This window comes from Spermophilus citellus (genome assembly GCF_964194105.1).
Source record: "Spermophilus citellus genome assembly, chromosome: 3".
NCBI lineage: Eukaryota > Metazoa > Chordata > Mammalia > Rodentia > Sciuridae > Spermophilus > Spermophilus citellus.
This window is the reverse complement of record NC_138184.1, coordinates 202,444,637-202,455,975: the sequence shown is the minus strand read 5'-3', so window position 1 is coordinate 202,455,975 and position 11,339 is coordinate 202,444,637. Positions and strand designations below refer to the sequence as shown.

At 35.7% G+C, this 11,339-nt stretch overlaps 1 protein-coding gene across 1 annotated transcript; it reads right to left on the bottom strand.

Moving 5' to 3' along the window:
- Positions 1–1,864: 1,864 nt before the first annotated feature.
- On the bottom strand, positions 1,865–9,039 carry MTERF1 (mitochondrial transcription termination factor 1). Its single transcript, XM_081286794.1, has 2 exons — positions 8,935–9,039; positions 1,865–3,633 (listed from the first exon to the last, which is right to left on the bottom strand). Exon 2 carries the CDS (start codon positions 3,600–3,602, stop codon positions 2,451–2,453), a length of 1,152 nt encoding a protein of 383 aa, XP_081142920.1. The 5' UTR covers positions 3,603–3,633; positions 8,935–9,039; the 3' UTR covers positions 1,865–2,450.
- Positions 9,040–11,339: the final 2,300 nt, after the last annotated feature.

Below are 11,339 nucleotides of genomic sequence, written 5' to 3'. Positions count from 1 at the left end.
CAATAAATTTAATTCCCAGCAATATTATTGTATCCATATAATAGAACACTATTTGGCAATAAAAAGGAATGCTGACATGAGCTACATGAATGAAACTTAAAAAGATTAAGTGAAAGTGGTCACAAATTATGTATGTATGATTCCATTTATATATAATGTCCATAAAAGCAAACTTATAAAGACAGCAAGATTTAGGTTTTGCTTAGTGCTATGAGGCTGGAAGGGAGAAAACAAGATTGGCTGCCCATGAGTACCAGTTTCTTTTAAAGGATACAAATTCTAAAAATTATACTATAGTGATGATCGTATATGCTATCTTAAATTGTATAACTTAAATGAATAGATATTTTTAAAACCTTGAATTATATAAATTAATAAATTACATGGTATATGAATTAGATATCAATAAAGCTGTTTTTAAAAAAATACTACTGTAACTTATTTTTCTTATCCTTGACTGAACAGCTATTATGTACAAGAAATCTTACAGACTTTATATAATTTGATTTTTACCAACTCTGCAAGGTTTTTAATTTTATAAGAAAACAAGTTTAGTGAATTATTTACACAAAGTTAAAGACATATCACTCTGAAGAAATGTCTCTACAAAGATCATGGTTTCTAAATTATGCCAAGCTTGCTACCAAATACCTTACTGGAGATCATTATAATACATATAAATGGCTTTGGGAAAGCAGGCACTGTTTCTACCAATGGTACAAATTAGTGGGGTGGTTTCTTGTTGTTGTTTTGAGGCATTAGTGATAGCAAATACCATGAAGTTATGTGACTCAATTCAAAACCCATATTTAGAAACCAAATTACTTTGGAAAATAATCTAAAGTAATTAAAGTCATAAAACTTGTTCCTCCTCTCAGTTGCTATTAGAGCTAGATTATTAATATGTTCAAAATATAGTCATGATCTAATTTGTCATTTTTAAGTCAATGCCTCCAGAAATTCCTGTTTATTTATATTAAATGAAATGCCAACAAAATATACATGACCACCATTTCTTTAAACTACATTCATTAGGCAAAAATATTCCTTTATTTAGATATTTACACTTAGCTTTTTATCAACACATTTAGATGTCATAAACACTAACATTAGAAATTCCAGAAAAGTAAATTTTAATATAATTTACTCTTATAGGAGGAAGAAATAAAGAAATAATAAAAAGACCACATTTTGTGACACCCTCCTTTAAATACAACTAATCAGTTATTAACCTATTTGCTGCTGTAACAAGTTATCAAAAATTCACTGGTTTAAAACAACACAAATTTATTCTGATGGTTCTGCACATCAGAAGTTTGATACTGCTCTCCCTGGGCTAATATCAAGGTGCCAGCAGCCCTGCACTTCTTTCTAGGGGCCCCAGGGCAGAACCGGTTTCCTTGCCTTTTCCATTTTTTATAGGCCACCTGCATTCCTTGCCTCATGGCTTCTTCCTCCTTCAAAGCCAGCAAAAGTGGTCAAGTATTTCTACATTCCACCACTTTGACCTCCTATTTGCCTCTCTTTTCCACTTTTTGGGATCCTGTGATTCCACTGAGCCCATCCCAATTAATCAAGATAACCTCCCCATCTGAAGACCCTTAACTTAACCATATTTTAACTTAATCACATCTACAAAACCCATTGCACTATAACATTCTCATGGTTTCTGGGGACCTTTAGGTGGCCATTATTCTTCTATCTACCATAGTTGCCCTTGTCACGGCAAACTCATGGTAAATCCTAGGTTGGGAGACACACTAATGGTTTGAACAGAAAATATGGAATTTGGAACCAAGAAAATCCCTCCTTTCTATTCTGTCAGACTTTTACTGATGAACCATAACTGATTGCACTGGAAAAACAGAAGAAATAGCTTGCCATTCAAAACCATGAGGGAAGAGAACTATTTGAATGAATGTTAATTTTTTTTCTATGCTAGGGATCAGTGTTGGACATGACCTTATGAATTCTAGGCAAGCACTCTACTACTGAGCTATATCTCCAGCCCAAATCTGTTGATTTTTCAGTCCAAACAGAAACCACAAAAGCTTATTTTCTGCATTTGTTTTACATGGCATTCAGGAACTACCACTACTATATAGCAGCCATTAATTCAAAATACAGTAGTAGTTAGGAAGACTACACATAAGCATGCCAATATTGAGTTCTTATGAACTTTTAAAATAAAATACCCAAAGGATTATTACATATATGTTTGTGGTGAAGAAATCAAAACCGTCCTTTCTGAAAGGCCCAAATTCAAAATTAAATTATATAAATACATTATAAGAATTTTTTAACAAATATTTTTCCAGTTGTAGATGGACACAATACCTTTATTTTATTTATTTATTTTATGTGGTATGAGGATCGAACACAGTGATTCACACATTCTAGGCAAGCACTCTACCACTGAGCCACGACCCCAGCCCCAAGACTTTTTTTTTTTAACTCCCCAGGCACTGTTCTAGCCGTTTAATTTTTTCCAGTTTAGCTTCAAATCTTTTTTGACTCCAAGATAGAAGAGCAATGTTAGAGACACTCAAGTTATAGCCAGCATGTACCAATTCTTTGATTCGACTTTTTAAAGTACTTATGCTTGAATCCAGAACCCAAGGACTTTCAATTATTTGTAAAATACTAATTTTTTCTTCTATGAGGCAGTCTATTTTATCATTAAACTTTTTATCTGCCAAGAACATCATATCCGGATAGCTTAAGACAAATTTCTGTACCTCTTCTTCAGTACGTCCAAGAGAAAACAGCTTCTCTTTGATATTTGCATAATTTCTTTTGGCACATTCTGTAGAAAGGTCTAGAATTCCAGCTCCTGGACCACATAGCAGTTGCAGCAGTTCTTCCTTGTTCAAGTTGAAAGTTGACTGTAAAAATTCAATGTTAGCTTTCACCCGTTTGGTGCTCTGAATTAAGATGAAAGGATTTTTAGAAATTATCTTCCTGACAAAATCTGTGGGATCATTGTGACCTAAGAACAAACAGACTTCCCGCAAAACTTCAATCATCTGTTTATTCAAATCAAGACTATTGGAAAAGGTGCGAGGGGCATTGGCTAATAATCGACATAGGCATTTCTGGGACAATCCAACTGAGTAGAGGAACTTTATATTATTTTCTAAATTTATATTGTTATTGGACCGAAAAAAGGATTCAGGAGAACGTTCCAAAATATTTACAATTTCAAGGTCTGATGTCATAATCTTTCTCCACAGATCCCACCGTTTTGAAAGACTTTCAGAAGTGCGTGTTATAGCTCGTGGATATCTTGATATGATGCTAGCAATCACTTCTTTGCTAGCTCCTTTGGACAAAAGGAACATCTTTAGGTCTTGCTCATTAGTAACCATTCTATTAAAAACTCCAGGCTGTCGTTTCTTTGCCATGTCAATATCAACCCCCATAGTAAGTAAGTTGTTCAATAGGTCCTCATTCTCCAAAGGCTCATTGTCTCCATTATTACATGTCACACCAAAAAGCCTAAATGAAACTGATTTGAGGATTTCTGCTGAATAGCGAATCATCCAACATCTTGAACCAAAGAAAAGGTTACTTCTCATATACCAGAGGTTTCTTGATGCCATAATGGTCAGGTATCCCAAATCTTTTGGAAAGCTGCATAAAATAACACATATAATATTACACAAATATCTGCATTAAGTAACTAAATGACCATATTATCATCCTACAAGCATCACGGTCCTTTTTATAAGAAAATACCTATACTTTTAGCTCTCCTTGTGCTAATGGTAATAATTCAGCACTCTTCACTCCCTAGCTCACTGCTTCTGTTGGTTATCTGTGAACCCAGGGCTGCTATCATTTTTAACATAAAGAAGAATGTGATGGCACCATCACTGCCCTAGAATTATCCTTGGTTTTTTTTTTTTTCTTTCTCTATTTGACCTTACTTGCCTTCTCTACCCAAAACCAGGAGTCCTTCTCCATCTCTACTTTGTCCTCCTGGTTTCTAAACCTTTGGTTTATTCCTAATAAATGACATTTTCATTTCTGCCTTGTCTTCCAACTTCCCAAGTATTTGATCTTTCCCTGCCCTTAGATACCAGGCTTCTTTGCCTCTGGTCTCCTGTTTTCAACTTCTAAATCCAGCCCTGAAAGCCAATACCTCAGATTATCTGATTTCTAACTAAATATATTTTACTGGATTTATGCTATCCTTGAAATCCATGCAGGCTTTATAGCTTTAATTCTTACCATATAAAGACCTCTGGTCAACAGCTCCTGATTCTAATATCCATCTCATTCACTTTACATGATTGTCCCCTTGGTTGTAATGCAAAAATTTAAAACAATTTTTATGTTCAAAAATATGCAGTTAGGGAACTGGGTGTGTACTTCAGTTATAGAGTACCTGCTTAGCATGTATGAGGCCCTGGGTTTTCAATCTCTAGCACACATTCACATAAATACACACAAAATCTAGTTGTGATAATTAATCCACATACTCCACAATGAGACCTCTCTATATTGCTCAAATTCCCAAGTTCAAGTGATCCTCCTGCCTCAGCTTCCCAAATAGCTGGGACTATAGGCATAAGCCAATGTGCCCAGCTTTATATAAACATTCAAATGTAATTTTTACCATTTTCCTCTACCCCATCACCATATTACACAAGACTAACCCAGGACTGTCTACACCTGTTTGACAACACTTTCAGCTTCTATCGTGGGATTAAAACCTTTTTTTAATATTTATTTTTTATTTTTTTTTAGTTTTAGGTGGACACAGTATTTTTATTTTACTTTATTTTATTTTTTATGTAGTGCCGAGGATAGAACTCAGTGCCTCACACATGCCAGGGAAGCATGCTACCACTTGAGCCACATCCCGAGCCCCATAAAACCTTAATAACTACGAACTTATATATGATTATAATCATAGGTCCCTATTAAATGAGCACCTTCATTCACAGGAAATATTTTATTAGGAAAGCAAGAGAAAATTGTTCTATTTCTTAATCTATCAGAGGATTTGTTCCTATAAACTACTTAAGTTCTGAATCATACAACACATAGATTTAAAAAAAAAACTACTTTCTCTTTTTTAGAATATATGACTGCTTGCAAGCAACACTCTATGACAGATTACTGAAACTGATACAATTTGAGCTTGCTATAGCAAGAAAGTGTAACCTATTCCAGTGTTCTCTCTTCCATGAGACAAGCTGTTATATAGGCTTAAGCAGTATTTTTTTAAATAGAATATATGGTTGCAACAAATTTAGTTCTTGATTTCTAATTCCTTACATCGGTATCTTACTTAGAGGAGGCATGTCCCTTTGCCCCTTCTCTCAATTATGCATAAAATAGAAAATAAAGATAGATAATTCCAACCCACCACTAAAATTCTTGCTTAACATACTGCTTTTAGGATCAATTTCAATGAAAACCTCTTTGTATGTGTTTTTTCAATTACTCCAATTTGAACAAAAACTTAGATTGTGCCTACATGCTAGAAACATTCCTGTGGCTCACATAGTCTATAGATTCTCAAAAGAACTAGGAAAAGATTCTAAAACTATAGACTCAAGTAACATTCAAACTCAAAAGGCAAAGCATTCTCAAAGCAAACATCAAACAATAAAAACAAATCTAAACTCAACTGAGCTTACTATTCTTCAGTTCCCCATAACTCCACATACTATTCTATAACAACATTTCTTCCAAAAATGCATTAATTTAGAAATTCAGAAATAAGATCCTTCTTCTAACTCACGAATAAAGACTACCTTTCACAGCTCAATAGCCTGTTCTCTCTTCCATGCTCAAAGGTGACCTCTACTGGAGAATGGGACAGAACACTGTCAGCTAGATATCAGACCAACAACTCTACAGAGGGTGCAAGATAATCCAATGGAATGTAGGGGGAAAAAAATACTAAAACTCTAATGTATTCGTGTCTTAGCCTTTGAAAATGTACACTTCTACATGTTGTATAATGTATACAACATAATGGTATTATAAGACAGGTATAGATTACTATTTGTGAACTTTTTTATTGATAGTATGTACAAGATGAAGTACTACTAACATAAACAGAGCTGAACAAGGCACAGAACATTCAGCAGAAATTCTAACAGCAATTCAAAAATAAGAGAAAATAAATGCTGAGACTTTAAAAAGTAACAAATCTTTCACAAGTAATTTCATCTCTTTGAGTGAAACTCAGAGAGTCACCCATGACAAAAATCTAAGTGAACTTTGCTTTCTTCCTCTTCCTCAACCGTCATCAAATCATGTAGATTCAGCTTCATCTCTGAACTCCAATCTCTCTACTTTTTTCTGTTCTCATGCTCTTAAGTCTTCATATTCTCTTCCCCAAGCCATACCAGCTAACTAACTTGCTTCTTACACCAGTCACTCAAAATTGCCACAATACTGATATTTGTAAAAGAAAGATCTGATTACGTCCCTCATTCTGTGATTAAAGACCTTTTCAGTTCCCTCTCAGAAAAAAATAGACTCCACCTTCGAAGCCCTCACCACTTAGTTCAAACTACTTTTCCAGCTATCTCTTCTATTATCTTCAATCAAATTCACTGCCTAGCATCATCACCTCTCAGATCTCAGAACCCATTCTAGTCCCCCTATCTTTGCTTAAGCTGTCCTTTCTTTCAGAAAGGTTCATATTCCTGATATCTACCCATCGTAAATAGTTTTCCCTCAAATCTTTAACTTAAAATATTTACTGTTGAAATGAATCACTTGATAATAATTTATTATTACAGAACTGAAATATGAACTGGATTATAACACTAATATGAAATAGTGACCTCAAAAACTGAATGAGCAGTTCTCTGCTAAACCGAAAATCAATAGTAATTAACAGTACTGACCATTAGTGAACATATGAGAAAACAGGAAAGTCTCAAATACTATTATTGGAGGATAATTTAGCCCCATCTATCACAATTTTAAATGTTCATCTTTTAACTCAACATTTCCACTTCTTTAGAATTAAACAAAGGGGAAAAAAGGACAAAAATATAACAATATTGTTATAAAAAAGTATGCCCATCCTAACATTTGCTATAGCAAAAAGAACCCCAAATGCCTACCAATAGTAAAATTATTTAACAAATTGTGGTATGCTATGTGATATAATACCATACAAGTGCTAAAAAAAATCGTAGCATACCTAATGCAATTAAAAATATCCAAGATATTCTCAGTGGTAAACTGCATAAGAATGGATTATACTTTTAAAGGAAAAAAAAACGGTAATACACACAGCAAAGGAAAAAGTGAAATTACATTTCTGAAAGATTAATGGGGGCTCTATCATTTCAGAAATATTATAATTTATTTAATGAGTATGTGTTATTTTGCAATCAGACAAAAATGTAAACAAATTAAACTGGTCTAGGGGTGAATTATGCAATGGAAACTGTGTTACCTTTAATTTTCAATTTATAACACAAAAAATAACAGACTTCAAAAGTACCAATAATTTTTACATTAGCAGCTCTTCTCCAGTCAAGTACTCATATAATATCTAGCAAGGTGAATAAACAGCCTGTTACAATTTGGATCTGGAACGCCCCAGCAAAGGCCCATGTGTTAAAGGGTTGGTCTCCAGCTGGTGGCAGTTTCTGGAAGATAGTGGAAACTTCAGGAGGTAGGACCTAGCTGGAAGACATAAGTCAGTGTGGGGAAGGGTATTTTTGAAGGACATATTTTTGTTCCAAGACCCTCCTCTGCTCTAAGGAGCAATTTTTCTCCACTAGGTGCTCCCAGTCATGATGTTCTGCCTCACTCCAAGCCCACAGTGATGGAGCCAAGTGATCATGGTTTACCTCTGAAACAATGAACAAAACAAATCTTTCCTCCTTTAAGTTGCTTTTCTCATGTATTTTGTCATAGTGACTCACACAGTCTAAGTTATTAACTTCCTCAATCAACAAATTACAAAAATAATAAATATTTCATAATTGTCTTCAATTTCTCTCTCAAACTGATTCAATTTCTCAAAACCATATATTAAGGGCTAATGTTCAAACTTAACATACTGAAAATCTCTGTACTTGTAACTTGTGAGGTCTAAGAAATAAAAGAAGAGGATTGGGACTGGGCTTGTGGCTCAGTGGCAGAGCGCTGGGTTCGATCCTCAGCACCACATAAAAATAAATTAAATAAATAAAATAAAGGCACTGTGTCCAACTACAACTAAAAAAATATTTTTAAAAAGAAGAGGATTTATGTTCCCTTCTTCTCTACAATTGGCCTATTAAGGGGCTTCTAATGAAAATGGCTAATCACAGGCCCTAAGGCAACACATTCCAGCTGATCTTCTTTTGACACAGCAAGCTAAGTAAATATGGAGTTCTTTGGAACAATGCATTTCTCCCCTTACTGATCTTAATTGGACTTTTCATCCCTCCAGAAAAGCAGAAATCACTGTTTCTATACATGGCACACCCCCCCCCAAAAAAAAGAAACGGCAAAACACTGCCAAGAATTCATAATAAAGAACAACGCATGATACTTCTGTAAGATGCATTACCTCCTGTAAACTGAATATCTCTCAGTCATACTGAGAAGAAAACGGCTAGTACGCGACTAACGTGATGGGGAAGGGTAGTGAAATCTCGAATATATTTTGTAAAACCAGAGCTAAATGCTTCATACACATTGTCTTAACCCCATGTACAACAACCTAAAAAGTATTACTTCTAAAATTACAAAATCTAAAAGGGCACCGAGTCCCCTTAGTTTGCGTAGAGTTTGAACCCTGCTTCATCTTTCTTAACTCAAAAACCACAGCAATGACACATCAGAGGCTCTTCTCATCCCTCTTATTCCCCCAAGGGAAGCTCGGCAAGGAGTTGAGCTTAAACCAAAGACACCCAGGCACGCTTTCAAACAAAAACAAAAACCGGCCAGCTCCCATCTCACCTGAACTGTACACAGTAGCAAGGATTAACATAGATGCCTTCTACTTCCGCGTCAGGAATCCTGAACTGGACCGAGGAGAGGAAGTGGAGAAGACTAACTTCCTGCTTCGGGCCGCGCGCATATGTGACGTCATCGGCCCTGCGCCCCGACGGCCGTGCTTTAGTCCTCAGTAGGCCGACTTGAAGAGCCCTGCAGAGGGCGGTAAGAGACCGTTGTGAGTGCCGGGATTGGCGTGACTGGGCCGGTTTTGGGGGCGTGACAGGGCCGAAGCTACCCACCGGCCAGCCTGTTTCTCTATCAATGAACCAATTCTGTTTTATCTTCCGCTTAGATTTCTCATATTTGTTGTCACTTTGAATTAACTTTGTTTTGTTGGTTTGTAGGATGAAGATTTATCTTTGCGAATGGAGTCACTAACAATCAGTTTATCTAATAAGTGAAACTACTTACTGCTTTTCTCCAGGTTTAAAAAAAATTGATACTGAAAAAATTCGAAATGACTCCTGTGTGCATTTCTAAAGTCTACTTCTGCGTGGAAGTGATTCCTATGTCTGCATTAACGTTTACCATTACATAAAAATATATAAATGTAGGTATATAAATTGCTTTACAATCATAATGTAAAACAAAATCTATTTTAGGAATCATTAAGTTCCATACTTAAAGAAGGCCTTTGAGACTATGGAGCCACAGTCTTCTCATTTTACAGATGGGAACATTGAAACCCTTTAGAAACCAGCAAGAGAATGTATGCTTTGGGGATGGGACTGTAGCTCAGTGGCAAAGAGCTTGTTTAGCATGCTTGAGGCCTAAGATTCAATCCCCAGGACCACACAGAGAGATGGGGCATGTCTTCTGTGTTTTATACCACATGCCCTCTTGCACTGACAGATTATAAAACATTTCTTCAGATCGGGTAAAAGGTATAAGTTTGTTTTTGTGATCTCTTGTGCATAAAGGAAATTGGTTCTTCTGAAAATAAGTTTCATATTCCATCCAAATTTTTCTGAGTTCAGATATGCTATAATTACATATTATAAAATATTGAAATTACAATAAAAGTGAGTAATGGCTGGGTTAAGATGGTATGTTATTAATTGGGATTTTTCTTCTATTTCTGCAATGATTTTTTGAAATGTGCTCATTACTCCTAGTAAGAGCAATGACTAATACCTTTCTGTTATTTATGGAGCATTACAAAAGAAATGTATATACCTTGCCTGTATTTTATTCATTTATTGAATGAACATTTATCAAGCACCTGCATTCTAAGACCCTGTTTCCAGGCTAACAAGCCTTTATATATAGTGGAAAACAAAACAAAGTTCCTGCCCTGCTGGACAGACTGAGTGTCTTGTTCCTCTACTTGCTCCTCCCATCTGCCTTCCAATAGTTGACTCAAGTCTCTACTAAAGTAATGAAATTAAGAAAAAGAAAGTGTGATTGAAATATGGAAACATTTGAAGGCTGGGGGAAAGACCAAAGGCAAAGAGTAAAAGATGAAGGAACAAAGAGGAAAACAGGATGAAACAAACTCATAGGAACATGGTGAAAAAGAGTTTTTCCTACAGACTGTTCTAAAGTCTTCATCTTTCTGAGTGTTTTATGAAGGCTAAAACAATTCTAATTTTAATTTCAAATTTATATTATCATATTACATCTCCCTTACAAATATTTTTCTTTTCTGAAACAGTGGTATTTTTATATGGTATTTATTTTTTATCTTATTGTAGCAGTAGATGGACAGAATGCCTTTATTTGTTTATTTTTATGTGGTGCTGAGGATAGAACCCAGTGCCTCATGCATGCTAGGCAGGTGATCTGCCACTGAGCCCCAGCCCCAGCCCTGGTATTTGTTTTTTAAATGATCTTTCTTGGGAAAAAAAAAAAGTCAGTATCAGCAATACCACCACCACCACCTTTTTAATACAAAAGATGGTCACAGAGGAAAGGCACAGACTCTGGAGCTCACCCTCCCCAAAATGGATTTAGAACTCAGGAGCTAGGCCAAAAGTCAAGTTCACATGCAGAATCTGTGCTGTAGTCTAAATTGCCTCCTGCCATGTTACAACTAAAGACTGTTCTGTTGTGTCCAATGTGCCTGCCTGTCTTGCTCTGCCACAGAGGTTCACAGATCCTCATTTGACCACTCATGTTTGAATCTCAGCAGACCCAGTTAAGGTCAGAAAGGAAGTCACCCTCCACTGCCCACGCTATTGATATTGCACACTGATGGGACTCCCGGATTCAATAAAAAATGTATCCCCTACCTCCTCATTAACTTCATCTGTCAGCTTCCTACAGTCTCACTTGAGTGCCCTCAGAGGAATGTCTTATCTCTACGCAGGACTCAACCTACTGTCTCTTCTCTTGCCTGTGGCTGTTTTTCTTTTACATATATGAAA

Coding starts and splice junctions, on each gene's coding strand:
- MTERF1 (XM_081286794.1), bottom strand. CDS start 3,602: ATGGCATCAAGAAACCTCTGGTATATGAGAAGTAACCTTTTCTTTGGT.